This window comes from Podarcis muralis, chromosome 13, assembly GCF_964188315.1.
Source record: "Podarcis muralis chromosome 13, rPodMur119.hap1.1, whole genome shotgun sequence".
Taxonomy (NCBI): domain Eukaryota; kingdom Metazoa; phylum Chordata; class Lepidosauria; order Squamata; family Lacertidae; genus Podarcis; species Podarcis muralis.
In genome coordinates this window covers 21,195,481-21,212,210 of record NC_135667.1, presented here as the reverse complement: position 1 = coordinate 21,212,210, position 16,730 = coordinate 21,195,481, and the positions used below count along the sequence as shown (strand labels likewise).

The following is a 16,730-nucleotide window of genomic DNA, read 5'->3' as shown; positions in this document are numbered from 1 at the left end:
ATGTGTTTTGGGGGGCGAGGTCTCTGATGCTGGTCTCGTGGAGGCCCAGCCTCCTCCAATACTTTATTGGGGACCCCAAATGGACCTCGGTCCCTAGGAATTGGGTTCTGAGGTGGCCATCACCATGATGATATTACCCAGCACCTGCAGGAGAAGCAGAGGTGGGGAGCATTAGGCTGGGAGGATTGAGCGGGTGCAAAAGAGGAAAGGAGGGACACCCCCTCCAGAGCCCCCCTACAGGGAGGGAGAGAGACTCCCTCGGAAGGTCATCTCCTCCTCCAGCAGGGCGCTAAGGTTGCTGAGGCCGTCCGCAATGCTGTCTTGGGGGGGGCAGCGCTGTGAACACTTGGAATAACTTTCTGAAAGCAAGAGCTGTTTGACAGTGGAACAGACTCCCTCTGAAGGTGGTGGACTTGCCTTCCTTGGAGATTTTAAAGCAGAGGTTGGATGTCCATCTGTCTGGGATACTTCAGCTGAGATTCCTTCCTTGCTGGGGGTTGGGCTCGTTGAGCCTCGGGATCCCTTCCAACTCTATGATTCTGTGATGCAAAAAGACATATCTCAACTCCAGACATATATATTCATGGGTTTGAATTGGCAGTGGCCAACGTGGATCGAGACCTTAAGATGGTAGTGGAGAGCTGGATGAAAAGGCCAACCCTGTGTTCTGCAGCTGTGAAAAAGGCCCATTCCATGCTGGGTGGGAGTCACTTGAAAATGCATTTAAAAACAAGACTGTGGCTCCCAGAATGCCATTCTACAAATCTGTGGTTCATAAACACTTGGAATACTGTAGATCAGCGGTTCCCAATTGGTAGTCTGCAAAACTCACCTAGAGGGTCTCTGGCTGGCACATGCCCGTCAACAGTCTGGGACATCCTGTTTTCTTGGGGGGGGGGGTCATGCAAAATTGTGATGCCCCAAAGTGCTCACGCCTTCTCCTCCTGCTTCCCTCCCCCAGTATGGCAAGCCTGCATGGAGCACCAGCCCCACATTACCCCCACAGCTGCCCTCCCAAGAGACTCTTCTGCCGGGGCCTTCTTGCCTGGCTTCCATTTCCCCTGGAATCCTAATTAACGAATAAGCAATTAAACAAAATTCTTCTTTCTCATTTCAGGGTTGGTAGGAAATGGTCCAGTTTGGAACTGGGCTGCAGTTTAGTAACCTAAAATATATTTCTAATAATCCAGTCTGCTTCCCACATATATTTAACCTCACTAATTAGATGGGCTGAACTATAGATTGGGTAAGCGTTGTTCTTTCTTTTCATGTTCCAAGTTGTTGCTTGAAATCTGCTCCTTTGTTGATTTCCATAAACCTGTTAGGCCTTCCATGAACTCTTCAGTCTTGCGTATTTTTAAGTAAACTGAACTAGATTCTCAGCCCCACCCTCAATATGTTCCCCTTTTGGGAGACTTGGAATGGGGAGAACGGTCTCTGCTTTCCTGCTGCTTCGCCAGTCCTGATCCCCACAAGAACCCGCCCCCCTTCTTTCTTGCCAGCCAAGCTTCCTGTGAGTCCCTTGGGGGGAGGACGCCGAGGGCCAAATGCCCCCATTCAGCTGGATGGACTGATCCTTCCTCTCTCCCGCACCTGCAGTCCTGCCGGCGACGCGCCTGGTGGGCAAAGGAGCGACCCATTTGGTTCGATTTGGGTCGCAGCTTCCACCCCCACCCCCCGCAGGCGAGGACCTGAGAGAGAACCTCCGCGCACGGCTTTCTGCGAGGCCCCATTCCTCCCCTCCCTTCGTGCCCCTTTGCCGTGCACATCAATGGGGGAAGAAGACTGACTGGCCGACCTCGCGGGGGGCGGGGCGGGTCTTGACTAGCGAGCCATCATCGCCCAGGGAGCGTCCAGAGAAGATGCTCGACGGTGTCCGCCTGGCAGCAGGCAGCGGGAATTTCGAGGACGATGCTCACTTGCCAGGGCTCGTGCGCCCCGTCCCGGATCCTTGCCGAGGCCGAGGGAGGGAAGGAGGCGCTGGCAGAGGCCGAGGGAGATGCCACCCGGGGGGCAGGGCGGGCGGTGATAAAAGGGCTGCCCCTGCTCCGACGGCACCAAGAGGTTGAGCTGGCAGGATGGCGCTGAGCGGAGTCAACCAGAGCCACGTGCAGCCCGTTTGGGCCGAGATCCCGTCCCGTTCCGCAGACATCGGCGCCCAGGCTGTGCCCAGGTAAGCCCGCCCCGTCGGGCAGTACCCTCTCCCGATGGCGAGGCCATGGCCCGGCCCTTCTCCTCTTTACTCTCGTTTCCCGCAAGCTGACCTTCTTCTCCCCCTCCTCCCGTAGAGCCCTCTTCTTGAGCGAGCAGATCTCCAGGATAATCTGGATCAACCTGAACTTATTCGGCAGCGCCCTCGACAACCCGAGCGCCCTTCCCGCCCAGAACCTACTCGCGGACCCCGTCAACTCCAGGGTGAGTCTCTCTCCCTCCCCGTTGGGCGGGGGCTCCGGACGTGGGTCCCTCCTTCGCCCCTTCGCGCCTCTCTGTGCTCTCTAACGCTCCCCGCCTTCGCCCCTCCTGCAGGTGCCGAGCCCAGACATCCAGGTGGAAATGGGCATCTTCTGCTCGGCTGCGTGTTTCGGCAACGGGCTGCTCTCCATATAACGCTAGGCCAGAGAAGCAGCCGGCGCCCTCGGCAGAAGTGCCGCCTGGACGTGGCAGCCTCGACCACGTCCCTCCCCACCGCCCACCCCCAATAAACCTGCTTTTAGCTCTCCCTGCTCTCCCGGAGTCTATTTACGCTGAACGGGGTGGGGGGTGCGGGGAAATAATGGAGTTGGGAGGGACACTCAGAGTCATCTAGTCCAATTCCCGGAATCAAATCGTCCCTGGCAGACGGCCACTTAAAACCTTCCAAGGAAGGAGAGTCCACCACCTCCCGGGAGTGTCCCTTCCACGGGAGAATCTCTCTTTAGCAGGGGAGCTTGCAGCCCTGGAGGAGCCCAAGATGGCAGGAAACACTATTTTGCTTCTTGAGAAGGGCTTCCTTTGAGCCGGCAATGCCCAGGACCCAGGCTGGAGGCTCATCAGGAGAGGAGACAAGGATTCTCATTGGCCTCTTTTAAAATAAATAAATAAATATTTTTCATTAATAACATCTCAATTAAGAACATATGAAATCTTGCCATGTCATATCCAAAATAAAAAAAATAAAAACAATCCAATTAAACATTTCATATTGATTAATTTAATGGGGCTTCCCATTTTCTGGCTGGTCCGGAGATAGTCTTATATTTTTGTTCCTGCATTTTCTCTATTATTTCCAAATGTCTTAAAACCACACACCTCCAACTTCACCACAGGAGCTCTACACAGTCGTATCTTGGAAGTCGAATGGAATCCATTCCAGAATCCATTCGACTTCCAAAATGTTTGGAAACCAAAGCACAGCTTCCAATTGGCTTCAGGAAGCCCCGTCTGACGTTGGTCATCCAAAAATAGTTTGCAAACCAGAACATTCACTTCCAGATTTGCAACGTGCGGGAGCCAAAACGTTTGAGGACTAAGCTGTTTGAAAACCAAGGTACAACTGTACATTCAAAACACTATTATAACACTTGAACAGTCATGGGCTCCGCCCAGTAATTCTTTAGTAAGTCACCCAGAGTAGCTGGAACAACCCAGTCAGTTGGAAGAGGTACAAAAATTAATTATTATGGAAATAGGAGGTGGCAATGGCAGCCATCTTGCTACCTCATAGAACCACTGCAATGGAGACAACATGGTGGACAAAAGAGGCTAACTAACTGAATAAGAGCATCCAGTCCAACCTCCACAATGCAGGAATGCAAACATTATTTTGCTCATGTTGAACATGGGAGAAAGGAGCTGAAATGGAGAGTGGCTTGCCTAAGACTGCCTCGCAAATTCATGACAAAAGTAAAACCTTTGTGCTGCATAATTCTGAAGGTGTCAGCTTCCCCTGTAAGGATTTGGATGTCTCTTGTAGATCAGAGCAATCTAGTACCCTGCCCACCTGCCCCTGCAGAAGGGTCTCGCTTCCCACATCCGCCAGGGAGTCCCATGTCCCCTCAGTGTCAGAAGAACCTGCATCAGAAAAGAAACACAGTGTGGTTTGGCCAAAACTGGCTGAAGAGAACAAGGAACGATATCAGAGGTTGTTCAGTCGCCAGAGGTGAAGTGCTGCTACTCTCATTTGGTCCTTGGAATATCAGTCAGTTAGGAGGAGCTGCAGATTTCCTTGCAATGATGCGCCCTTCCAAGCAGCGGGCTCATGGCCTGAGGGAAGGGTCCTTGAACCAAGAGCCTCCTGGTCTGGGCTTGGGACCTGCCAAGCTGCCCAGATTGTTTTTTCTACCTCTTCAGCCAAGAGGGTAGTTGCTTACTGAGCCCAACTAGCGCTGCCTACACAGAAGTGGGAGGGGCCACAAGACTTGGGTGGAGGCCCCACACCCCTGTGGTTTGCACAACAAGACTTTAAAGCAGAGGTTGGCTGGCCATCTGTCTGGGATTCTTCAGCTGAGATTCCTTCCTTGCTGGGGGTTGGGCTTGGTGAGCCTCGGTGTAGTGAAGTTATAATAGTTAGAAAAATCATTCCTTGGTCAAGTAAAAGAATGTGGCCTTGTGGGTACTTTGCGTGGCGAGTTCCCGCCCCCCACCAAGATAAATAAACACACGAGACACCATAATTAAGGTTAATTGGGCGAATTAGGCCACAACTTTATTGAATTCAGGAATGAGAGGCATTGGCTTAGGCATTGGTCCTATCGACTACCCGGCTCCAGCCCATTTGCTGGAGACACGGGGAAGGGTTAACACTAATCGGGGGAGTCTCCCGCCGAGGCACGTCGGCTAGGAGCTCCCCCGGGTCACCGCTCTGGGGCGTGCCTTTGGCCCTCACCTCCATAGGCTTCGGACAGGGCCACGCCCCCCCGGAGTCCTTTAACGGACCACCCTTCGTTCATTGGGGGGAGGTGATGGCGTTCCTCCCCCCCCACACATCCTCTTAACCCCATCTTACCAATGCCTACCGCCACCGAGCCGCAGCTCGCCGCCAATACTCTCATGCCTGAATCCACTCCATTATCCCCTTTGCAATATCCCTAAGCCAAACATCATTACCAGCATCCGAAAGATGCACGCCATCATACCGGTAGAGGGCCTCAAGGTTGAAACGAATGCCCGGGTGGCCGATGACCATCCCCCCCAGGGCTGCCACTCTACGCACCACCGCCCGATCCAAGGCTTTTCTAGCCCTATTCAAAGCTATCGGGCACCTGCAGTCCCTCCAAATCCGCCTCTCCATCAGTGAGGCCCAAATAATCGTGACATTCGGGTAAGCGGCCTTCAGCTCATCGAAGTCACTAAAAATGTGCCACTGCAGGTCCACTGCCTTCCTGTAGGCAAGGTCGTTTTCACCCAATTGTATTAATAGAGCATCTGGGGGGCCCTCCACTGCAGCTCTGGCCTTAACTGCGGGCAGTAACTCGGCCCAGCGCATTCCCCTCCGGGAAACCCAGGAAATAGTGACATCAGGTAGGCCCAGGTGCGGCCCGAGACCGGTAATGATGGCGCGGACCCTGGCCCAATGCACAATACTGTGCCCGATAATCCAGACGCGCACCCCCATATCACCTGTAGGAGAGTGAAAAAACAGACCATGGTCAGTCACCGTCACAAGTTTTTTCTCAAGTAGCGTTTGTACGCGTCAGATTTCCAGCGCCCTACGTCCCTGATCCTCTCAGCTGTAAGCCCCAGGTGCATTGCCGTGGTGGCTGCTCCTATCCTGAAAGAGTGTGAAGCAAAATCTGCTGCGGGGATGCCACATGCTGCCAGTGCTAGGCGCATGACCCGAGTGAACTGGTGACGAGTCAAAGGTAAACCATCTGCGTGTATCAACAGAGGCCCTGCCGAATTGACCCTCATGGATAAAAAGCGCCTTGTGTCTTTAACTGGACATGGACCAGGGCTATCGGTGGCCATAAGCTGAACCAGAGCCCCCCTCCCATACTGGTCTGTTTTAGAGCTGCGTATCCGTACCACCAGGTCCTCCCGTGACAGGGTAACGTCACTTAACAGCAAGCCCCGGGAGAAACCGTGCTGACCAGCTTCGTAAACTAACTCCCCCACACGCAGGGCTCCAAAAAAGGCAATGGAGTAAGCTGCTGAAAATAATCTTGCCTCATATCTAGACCAGCATACTGTTCGCAATCTTTTATGGATCTGAGAGAGGATGTCGAATGTTATCGGCCTCCCCATATCATGGCTTGGGGGCTGTAGCCTACGCCAACCCTCTAGCGTCCTTCGTATAACAAAATCGTCACAAGGATCGGTGGAAAATACCGCCTTGCAAAAGAACGAAATTGCCGCGGCTTGAAGGTTGAGGGTTCTAGGGGCGCGGCCCAAGCGTCTCAGGTAAACTAGGTAAGCTAGCACCTCAGGTTTGACGGGAGGGGCATTGTTTCTGATGGCGCAGGTTTTGTTGCGGAATTTTAAAAAATCCGACCAAGCCTTCTTATACGATCTCAAAGTGGAAGGTGCCACCGAGGCCATTACTCCCTGAATGACTTCTGGCTCCCAGGACTCAGGTCCCCACGCCTCTGGTCCCCGAGCTTCCACAGATGTTCCGGGAATGGCTGAGGCAGCAGCTCTGCATCCGGTGCCAACGAGCGGAAGCGGTCCATCTGAAAGCGAGATAAAGCATCCGCAATGTCATTATTTACACCAGGGACAAATTTTGCTGAGAAGTGTATGTTGAGCTCTAAGCACCTGAGAACGAAAGAACGCAGGAGGCCCCCTACCCTTGGTGACCGTGCGACCTGCCTGGAAAGTACCGCCACTACGGCCTGGTTGTCGGTGTGGAAGCACACCCTATGATTACTAAATGTTTCAGGCCACAAGTGCACCGCCACTACAATCGGGAAGAATTCAAGGAAGGTTAAGTCTCTCGTGATGGGACCCCCTTGCCAGGCGGCGGGCCAGCGCTGGGCACACCATTGGCCCCTAAAGTAAACACCAAACCCCAGGGAGCCGGAAGCATCCGAATGGACCTGGAAGTCGACCTGCAGCGCAAGGTTGTCCTGCCACATGGAAATACCGTTATAGTTCTGCAAGAACTCCAACCAGACTTCCAGGTCAGCCTTCACTTCCTTGGATAGCCGAACCCTATGATGAGGGGAACGCAGTCCTGCTGACAACTTCGCAAGGCGGCCGCAGAATGGGCGGCCAGGGGAAACCACACGGCAAGCAAAATTTAAGTGTCCTAACAGTGACTGGATTTGCCTGAGTGTAACTTTTCTTAGGGGGAGTAGTTGCCTAATGAGATCACCAAGTGCAGTGAGTTTTTCCCTGGGAAGTTTTGAGGTTTGAGCGACAGTGTCCAGCTCAATACCTAAGTACACCATTGTCGTTGCCGGGCCCTCCGTTTTATCGGCGGCTAGCGGCACCCCCAATTCTCCCGCTAGCGATGTGAATGCTTCAAGGAGCTCTGCGCATTTGGGCCTGCTATCCTCCACGAGGATAAAGTCGTCCAGGTAATGCGACACGCCCTCCGCGCCAGTTTTGAAGCGGAGTGCCCAGTCCAGGAAGGTGCTGAATGCCTCGAAGGCTGCGCAGGCTACCGAGCAGCCCATGGGCATTGCCTTGTCTACAAAATACGCCCCATCAAATTTGAAGCCAAGCCACCGGAAATCTTCCGGATGAACTGGCAGGAGTCTAAAGGCTGACTCAATGTCACATTTTGCCAGCAGCGCCCCCTTACCGAACTTGCGTATGAGCTGTACGGCTTGATCGAAAGTGGCATATCTCACTGTGCAGAGTTCCTGCGGTATCGCATCATTGACCGACCCGCCCTTAGGGTAGGAAAGGTTGTGAATCATGCGATACTCACCGGGCGCTTTTTTGGGGACTATGCCTAACGGGGATATATGGAGGCCTTCAATTGGGGGGACTAGGAAGGGGCCGGCTACCCTTCCTGCCTTGATTTCCTTACTAATCTTCTTTTGGGCAACCTCGGGCATCTCCCTCACTGACTTTTGGTTTGGAGGGTCTCCCGAATTAGGGAGAAAGGCAACTGGGATTCTAAAACCGGTACTGAAACCCTCCCATAAGTACACTGCTGCAGTCCTGTTGGGGTAGTGGTCTAAAAGGTTTTTTAAGGGGGTCAACTTGATGGGGGACCAGGCCAGACCCAGACTAAGATTACTGCCTGTTTCCCTGGGGTCCAAATGGTGCTCCGTGGCCACCCCTAGGTCCCTGGTTGTATGCACCTCTCCCACCCCGAAAGGGCTGCCTCCCTTTAACGCAGGCAGTGGCTGGGTGGTTACCCAGACACTTATCGCACTCGTGGCTGTACTTACAAACAGCCCGTGCACAAACCCCCTTGTTGTACTCCCAACACAGTCGCCTCTGCTTCGCAGCGGTCTTCCAAGGTTTTGAGGACTCCTGAGGCTTCTTCTCAACGAAGGGGCCCACATGCTCTGACCAATAGTTTTGGTCCCTCAGATCCCAGCGGGTGGATGACAACAGCGACGCATTTCTACGGAAGTCTTCATCATAATTAATGGCAGCAATATCTCCTGCTAAATCCCGCGCCCTCCTAACATGAGACTGGTACGCAATCAAATGCATCGCGCGCTTCGGATAAGCCGCGCTGACGACGCCCATGAACACCTGGGACCCGTCCATCCAGTTGTCAAAAGTGCGTTCCGCTCTAGGTGTCCTGTACTTGCGTCTACCATGCTGGCGCCTCTTTTCCCCTCTACCCATAATCTTTGCTGGAGGTAGCAATCTGAATATATCTATATACTCCCCGTTGAGGATCTTATTCCTCTTTTTTTGAGATAAGTGAGCGCCTACGATAACGTCCGTAGACAGATTAGTGGACGTTTTAACATCCTGTACCAAGGCGCCGTTCTTCCACTCAAGGGTCCCATTAAATGATTTTCTATAGGAATTGGCCCTTCTCTCATGTACCCATAAAGGAAGACCCACACAATCCTCCCCGTGACCCCAGTACTCCTCCCTGGGGACATCGCTATCCGAATCAGAAGAAGAAGAGGTACCTGAATCCTCCTCTGAGTCCGAATGCTTACTCTTCTTACTCTTCTTTGAGGTGTGTTTTCTCTTCTCCTTCCTCTTCCCTGACTGGGCCTCGGGTATGGCTTGATCCGGCACTGTGGTCGCCTGTGCTGCTTGCGGCCCTGGGGCTTCTTCGTCGGTAGAACTCGATGCATCTTCGACTGCTGCCGCCTGCGGTGGTGGGTTCTGAAAGAGACTTGGAACACCTGGATCCTTTTGCAGATTAGCCGCCCCTGGACAATGCACAGAAGCCTTACCCTTTTTACCCCCCCTTGGGGCCCCTTTTGCCTTGGTCGGGGCGGCCGACTGTGCCCGGGTATTCCTTTTGGGCCGAGGTGTTGACTCCTTGGCCGCCTTCAGAGCTGCCACCGTGACCGCCGAAGTGCCGGGAAGCTGCACCTCGTTGGGCTGTGTATCCGGAATGAAGTCCTGTGTGAACGCTCTCGATACCCCTGGCACCGATACTGCCACCGCTGGTGCCGCTGCCATCGGTGCTGCTGGCGATAGCACTGGTGCCAATGGTGCCCCTGCCACTGTTGCTGGCGGTGCCGCTGCCACTTGTCCAGAGGACCTGTTCCTATAGAAATCCTGGAAAGCAGTGAAAAACTCTGCCAAGGCTTGAGGGTTACTTGGGATTATAAAGGGTTGTGGATCCTCCTGATTCCCATTAGGCCCCCCAGATGCAGTGGGATTTGCTTGGTTTCCTTGACCAGACATGATGTGATCTAGACTGTTGCCTACCTTGATCAATGAAACACCGGCCCCTTAGTTCAGCTAATACGCGTAGCTCAGCACTGTCTGCACTGGCAAAACTTCAAGGGAAGATAATTAAATACACCTGAACCAGTTCAATATTGCGTGCACCAGTACAACCTTGTAATTTGAGTATTAATTGTCTGTAAAGCGTTGCAGTGCTTTCTAAAAGGCAAGGGGGGTCGCTGCAGTCAGGAAGCAGGGACTGTCCCAATGTGCCCTAATGTCCAAATGAAACAAAGCAGTCCTGCTTTAAAGGCAGGAAGGAAATCAGACTAAGGTCTAAAGGCCGGAATCCGCAGGAAGCAGAGTGGGACTAAGGGTGGTTATTTACTTATTTATTTATTTATTTATTTATTTATTTATTTATTTATTTCCTATTGCCCCTTAATTACCCTTCTTAATTTATGTCTAAACTAAATTAGAATTTATTTAAATGCAGCAGCAGCAAAGTAAAATAAAGTGAGGTAATCAAATAAAGTGAGGTAAAGAATATATACAATGTAATACAAAGTAATAAACAGTAAAGCAGCACTGGCCAAATTGCTTTATGCAGCGCCTCGTTTGGTCCCACTGAAGGGTAACTCCACCTGATAATGTCAATAAATTGTGACTGCAGAGAAAGCACTTGAAATGCGACTAGACACTCTTGTAAAACTAATTATAGCACCTTAAATGACTTATTTAAATTCAGCCCCTAATTAAATGCCAGCTAAATTGTCTTATCTGAATCCAGAAATTTAATTAAAACAGTCAATCGATTATCATCCAAATGAGTAAGCACCAAAGAACGCTAAAGCCTTTATTAAACTGCTCTGATAAATTATATGAGCGGGATCTATATGAACTACAAGCCAATGATGGCGCAGCCGGGTTAGATCTTATGCGGCTAGCAGGCAGGCAGCAACAAAGGAAACCCCAAGCAGAGCACTGTGCTCAAGCACCTCCCACGCTCGACTGCCCCTGGCAAGATGGCTGCCCTTGCAGCTGGCCACGTGACTATAAAGATGGCCGCTGCACTAACCGGGAAGGCGCTGAATGGAACCCCCCACCTAAGTTGTCCTCCGTAGAATGACTTTCCAAAATAGCACAATTAAAGGCAATTGAACGCAAACGGTGATAGCAGGCGCGGCTGTAAATAATGCAGACTCTGCGCGTTGTAATTAATTATTACCGCCGCTATGCTTCCCACTAGGATTGCTAACTTCCCAGGCGCTGCTGCCTATGGCAAGATGGCGACCGCCGGCTGGCCACGTGGGCTGTTTTTTTTAAATGGCCGCGTGCGGACTCGTCGCCTAGCAACAGAACAGCTCAATTCAGAAATTCAGAAGCGCTGTTACTCTAGCCTCAACTGAGAAAGGGGGGCACTGCGTGAGTGTAGCAATTCGAAACCCCCCCGCCTAGGAATATTGTTGCCCAGGCAGTGTGAGCTAAAATTACTGGCTAAAACCGTGAGCTAAACTGACCGCCTCCCCTCGCCGGCGCTTCAAGCCTCTGGCCCCGGGAGCAGCGCAATCCCCCCCTACGCTCTTAGCAGACCTGATCCGACGTGAGCGCAGTCCTCCAGGAGTATGGGGTGGGTGTCCCTCGCGAAGTACCAAGGCTGGCGGCTGAGCAATCCGAAGGCTGGGCGACCCTGGGGCAGCGAGTGTGGTAAGCCGACTGAGCGCTCTGATGGCGTGCGGAAGGCTGCGTGTGCGCTGCCGGTAGCTGAGGTGACCAAGGGACGGCTGCGATCCCGCCAGTCAGCTGTTTACAACAGCGCAGTCGCGGCTTGGCCAAAAATCTCCTAAAAATTGTAGCGGCGCTGGAAAGAAAGGCTAGCTCCGCTCCGCAGCGGTAGCTCAGCAAGGCTCCCGAAAAATAACGGCGGGAAAAACGATCCACACACGCCAATCCAAAATTAATCGCAACTCCGTTTCAGCAGGCTAAAGCTTGCCGTCCGATGATCCACGTGGCTGAGTAGTTTCCGCAATAGCAAAATCAGCTGGCAAAAACCTGGTGGCTAGCCGGAGAAGAGAGGGCGAGCCCCCTCCGCTCCGGCCCTAAATAGGGCAGGCCACGCCCCCCCCCGGCCAGCCGATTGGCTGGCCGGGAGGCGTGGACGGCCGGGATTCCCCTGCTCTCGCGGGGGCTGCACCCAGCCCCCGCTCACGTGGGGAGGGCGTGATGCCCGCAACCCCACCTCCTGGGGCATGCCCGGAAGTGGCTTTGTCAGCCGCAAGGACCCTGGGAAAGGGAGCTGTGTATCTTTAACCCCAGACTTTTTGGCTCCTTGCCATGAGAGGTTTATAGGAGGAAAGGGGTCCTTGATTAATGAAAGGTTTGACACCTGGGCTGGTGGTGTGAATCTCTTCCTCCTTCCCGGAGGTTGTTTGTTTTCAAATTGCTGAGAATTGGGGATCTGGTTAATTTCCACAGGTGGGAGGAAGATTCTTTGATTAAGGGTTCAAACCTAAAACTGACCCAGCTGCAAAAGAGTGAGCTAATCAAATTAAGACTCTTGATTGGCTAAAAGTTACGACGCCAAGTCAGAATTGTAAATAAAAGGATCAAGGAATTGTTTGTGAATTGCTCTCTGCCATTGCTCTGCAACTTGCAAAGATGCCCGGCTGTAACTTCCACCGATAGCCGTCGTTACGTCCTTTTGAAATGGAAATCCTCAAACAGCTCCATTACGCAACAGCTTGAAAGGACTCTCACAACTTTATCTGTGTTCCTTTGCGAGTATGTAACAGCTAGTTATAGTGTACAACGTTGTTATTTTATGTTTGTAAGACTTCTAAGATGTGCCTGTTGGTTTTCAACATGTTTTCAGTTATTCTTTTAAAATAAACTTTTATATTAGAGCCTGTTGGTATTTGTGCCTTTTCCAAGGGAATAGCTAAATCCTAGCCTTCCGCTTAGTTACGCTCTACCGAAGAATTTCTGTCTGCAAGTCTGTGGATTCAGCTTGTGGAGGGGGGGAATTGCCAGGTTAAATTGGACACAGTCCTCTCCCTGGATTGTGTCTTTGGGTTCCCCTGAACTAAAGGGAGTGGTGGCAGCCCTACCGGTGTGATTTCGGCCTGTGTTTGTGAAAAGTAACTCCCTCGCTAACCTACTCAAGAAACCTGGACTGGCCGGAGAGCAGAGTCGGGTGATGGAAGGGTAGCGTGGGCGAGTGGAACGTTACTACACTCGGGATCCCTTCCAACTCTATGATTCTGTGATGCAAAAAGACATATCTTAACTCCACACATATATATTCCTGGGTCTGAACTGGCAGTGGCCAATCTGGATCGAGACCTTAAGATGGTAGTGGAGAGCTGGATGAAAAGGCCAACCCTGTGTTCTGCAGCTGTGAAAAAGGCCCATTCCGTGCTGGGTGGGGGTCACTTGAACATGCATTTAAAAACAAGACTGTGGCTCCCAGAATGCCATTCTACAAATCTGTGGTGCAAAAACACTTGGAATACTGTAGATCAGCGGTTCCCAATTGGTAGTCTGCAAAACTCACCTAGAGGGTCTGTGGCTGGCACATACCCGTCAACAGTCTGGGACATCCTGTCTTCTTGGGGGGGGGTGTCATGCAAAATTGTGATGCCCCAAAGTGCTCACGCCTTCTCCTCCTCCTTCCCTCCCCCAGTATGGCCAGCCTGCATAGAGCACCAGCCCCACATTACCCCCACAGCTGCCCTCCCAAGAGACTCTTCTGCAGGTGTCTTCTTGCCTGGCTTCCATGCTCAGCCTTTGGTGGACAAGGGGAGAAATGGCCTGCAAGGTCACAGACGATCCTCTTCTTTTAGCTTCTGGGTTAGCTGAACCGGGGAATTCTGCTGCCACTCACACTTCCACCTTCTCATAGATGTGGCCTACACCCACTCTGCCACTCATAAGTGTGCACCAAAAGTGTATGTCTGTGTTTGGATAGGAATACATGGGCAGGTCCCTGCAGAATGGCCTGCATAATGACCTCTAATAACCATTTGGTTTGGTGTGGATAGGAATGTATGTGTAGGTGACCCACCTTGGAGACCTATAATGACCACCCACTTTGGTGAACACAGGAAATGAACCATTGCTTGCAGTCTGTGGCGAAGGTGTCAATTTATCATCCCTGGTTGCTCATCCCCTGGAGTTCCTTCCAGGACAGTCTTGAGGGCATCCCTGCTGCCTCCAACTTTGCACTCTCAACACATAGTAATTTCTAGGCTACTGAACTGGGGCTCAGTTCCAAACTGGACCATTTCCCCATGAATCCTAATTAACAAATAAGCAATTAAACAAAATTTTTCTTTCTCATTTCAGGGTGGGTAGGAAATGGTCAGTTTGGAACTGGGCTGCAGTTTAGTAACCTAAAATTATTTCTAATAATCCAGTCTGCTTCCCACATATATTTAACCTCACTAATTAGATGGGCTGAACTATAGATTGGGTAAGCGTTGTTCTTTCTTTTCATGTTCCAAGTTGTTGCTTGAAATCTGCTCCTTTGTTGATTTCCATAAACCTGTTAGGCCTTGCATGAACTCTTCAGTCCTGCGTATTTTTAAGTAAACTGAACTAGATTCTCAGCCCCACCCTCAATATGTTCCCCTTTTGGGTGGCTTGGAATGGGGAGAACCGTCTCTGCTTTCCTGCTGCTTCGCCAGTCCTGATCCCCCACAAGAACCCGCCCCCCTTCTTTCTTGCCAGCCAAGTTTTCTGTGAGTCCCTTGGGGAGAGGACGCCGAGGGCCAAATGCCCCCATTCAGCTGGATGGACTGATCCTTCCTCTCTCCCGCATCTGCAGTCCTGGCGGCAACTGGCCTGGCGGGCAAAGGAGCGACCCATTTGGTTCGATTTGGGTCGTAGTTTCCACCCTCACCCCCCGCAGGAGAGGACCTGAGAGAGAACCTCCGCGCACGGCTTTCTGCGAGGCGCCATCCCTCCCCTCCCCTCCCCTCGTGCCCCTCAGCCGTGCGCAGCAATGGGGGTAGAAGACTGACTGGCCGACCTCACAGGGCGGGGGGGGGGGTGTCAGGACTACCGAGTCATCATCGCCCAGGGAGCGTCCAGCGAAGATGCTCGACGGTGTCCGCCTGGCAGCAGGCAGCGGGAATTTCGAGGAGGATGCTCACTTGCCAGGGCTCGTGCGCCCCGTCCCGGATCCTTGCCGAGGCCGAGGGAGGGAAGGAGGCGCTGGCAGAGGCCGAGGGAGACGCCACCCGGGGGGCAGGGCGGGCGGTGATAAAAGTGCTGCCCCTGCTCCGACGGCACCAAGAGGTTGAGCTGGCAGGATGGCGCTGAGCGGAGTCAACCAGAGCCACGTGCAGCCCGTTTGGGCCGAGATCCCGTCCCGTTCCGCAGACATCGGCGCCCGGACTGTGCCCAGGTAAGCCCGCCCCGTCGGGCAGGGACCCTCTCCCGGTGGCGAGGCCATGGCCCGGCCCGTCTCCTCTTTACTCTCGTTTCCCGCAAGCTGACCTTCTTCTCCCCCTCCTCCCCTAGAATCGTCACCTTGGGGGAGTACAGCTCCAAGATAATCTGCAGCATCATAGTGAACTCATTCGGCAGCGCCTTCGACAACCCTAGCGCCCTGCCCACCCAGAACCTGCTGGCGGACCCCGTCAACTCCAGGGTGAGTCTCTCTCCCTCCCCGTCGGGCGGGGGCTCCAGACGTGGGTCCCTCCTTCGCCCCTTCGCGCCGCTCCGTTCTCTCTAACGCTCCCCCGCCTTCGCCTCTCCCGCAGCTGCCGAACCAAGACACCGAGGAGGAAGCGAGCATCTTCCGCCAGGCTGCTCTCATCGTCAACGCGGTGCTCTAATACCGCTAGGCCAGAGAAGGAGCCGGCGCCCTCCGCAGAAGTGCCGCCTGGACGTGGCAGCCTCGACCACGTCCCCCCCCCCCCGCCCTCAATAAACCTGCTTTTAGCTCTCACTGCTCTCCCGGAGTCTATTTAGGCTGAACGGGGTGGGGGGTGCGGGTAAATAATGGAGTTGGGAGGGACACTCAAGAGTCATCTAGACCAACCCCCGCAATCGTCCCTGGCAGACGGCCATCCATCCTCTGCTTAAAACCTTCCAAGGAAGGAGAGTCCACCACCTCCCGGGAATGCCCCTTCCACGGGGGAATATCTCTATAGCAGGGGAGCTTGCAGCCCTGGAGGGGCCCAAGATGGCAGGAAACACCGTTTTGCTTCTTGAGAAGGGCTTCCCTTTAACCGGCAATGCCCAGGACCCAAGCTGGAGGCTCACCAGAAGAGGAGACAAGGATTCTCATTGGCCTCTTTTAAAATAAATAAATAAATAAATAAATTTTTATTATTTTTTCATTAATAACATCTCAAATCTTGCCATGTCATATCCAAAATAAAAAAAATAAAAACAATCCAATTAAACATTTCATATTGATTAATTTAATGGGGCTTCCCATTTTCTGGCTGGCCAGGAGATAGTCTTATTTTTTTTGCTGCATTTTCTCTATTATTTCCAAATGTCTTCAAACCACACACCACCAACTTCACCACACCGGCTCTACACAGTCGTATCTTGGAAGTCGAATGGAATCCATTCCAGAATCCGTTCAACTTCCAAAACGTTTGGAAACCGGAACATTCACTTCCAGATTTGCAATGTTCGGGAACCAAAACATTTGAGGAATAAGCTGTTTGAAAACCAAGGTACGACTGTACATTCAAAACACTACTATAACACTCGAACAGTCATGGGCTCTGCCCAATAATTCTTTAGTAAGTCACCCAGAGTAGCTGGAACAACCCAGTCAGTTGGAAGAGGTACAAAAATTAATTATTATGGAAATAGGAGGTGGCAAGGCAGCCATCTTGCTACCTCATAGAACCACTGCAATGGAGACAACATGGTGGACAAAAGAGGCTAACTAACTGAATAAGAGCACCCAGTCCAACCTCCACAATGCAGGAATGCGAACATTATTTTGCTCATGTTGAACATGG

At 52.4% G+C, this 16,730-nt stretch overlaps 2 protein-coding genes and 1 long non-coding RNA gene across 3 annotated transcripts; 1 reads left to right on the top strand and 2 right to left on the bottom strand.

Moving 5' to 3' along the window:
* Positions 1-4,652: 4,652 nt before the first annotated feature.
* LOC144325309 (integrase/recombinase xerD homolog) lies at positions 4,653-7,841 on the bottom strand. Its single transcript, XM_077918126.1, has 2 exons — positions 7,355-7,841; positions 4,653-6,674 (listed from the first exon to the last, which is right to left on the bottom strand). Exons 1-2 carry the CDS (start codon positions 7,839-7,841, stop codon positions 5,638-5,640), a joined length of 1,524 nt encoding a protein of 507 aa, XP_077774252.1. The 3' UTR covers positions 4,653-5,637.
* Positions 6,671-9,895, bottom strand: LOC144325094 (uncharacterized). Its single transcript, XM_077917142.1, has one exon. It carries the CDS (start codon positions 9,757-9,759, stop codon positions 8,164-8,166), a length of 1,596 nt encoding a protein of 531 aa, XP_077773268.1. The 5' UTR covers positions 9,760-9,895; the 3' UTR covers positions 6,671-8,163.
* A 4,610-nt stretch (positions 9,896-14,505) lies between these two features.
* Positions 14,506-15,692, top strand: LOC144325099 (uncharacterized). Its single transcript, XR_013390386.1, has 3 exons — positions 14,506-15,148; positions 15,265-15,394; positions 15,507-15,692. It is a non-coding gene; the product is annotated as an uncharacterized LOC144325099 (long non-coding RNA).
* The last annotated feature ends 1,038 nt before the right edge of the window (positions 15,693-16,730 follow it).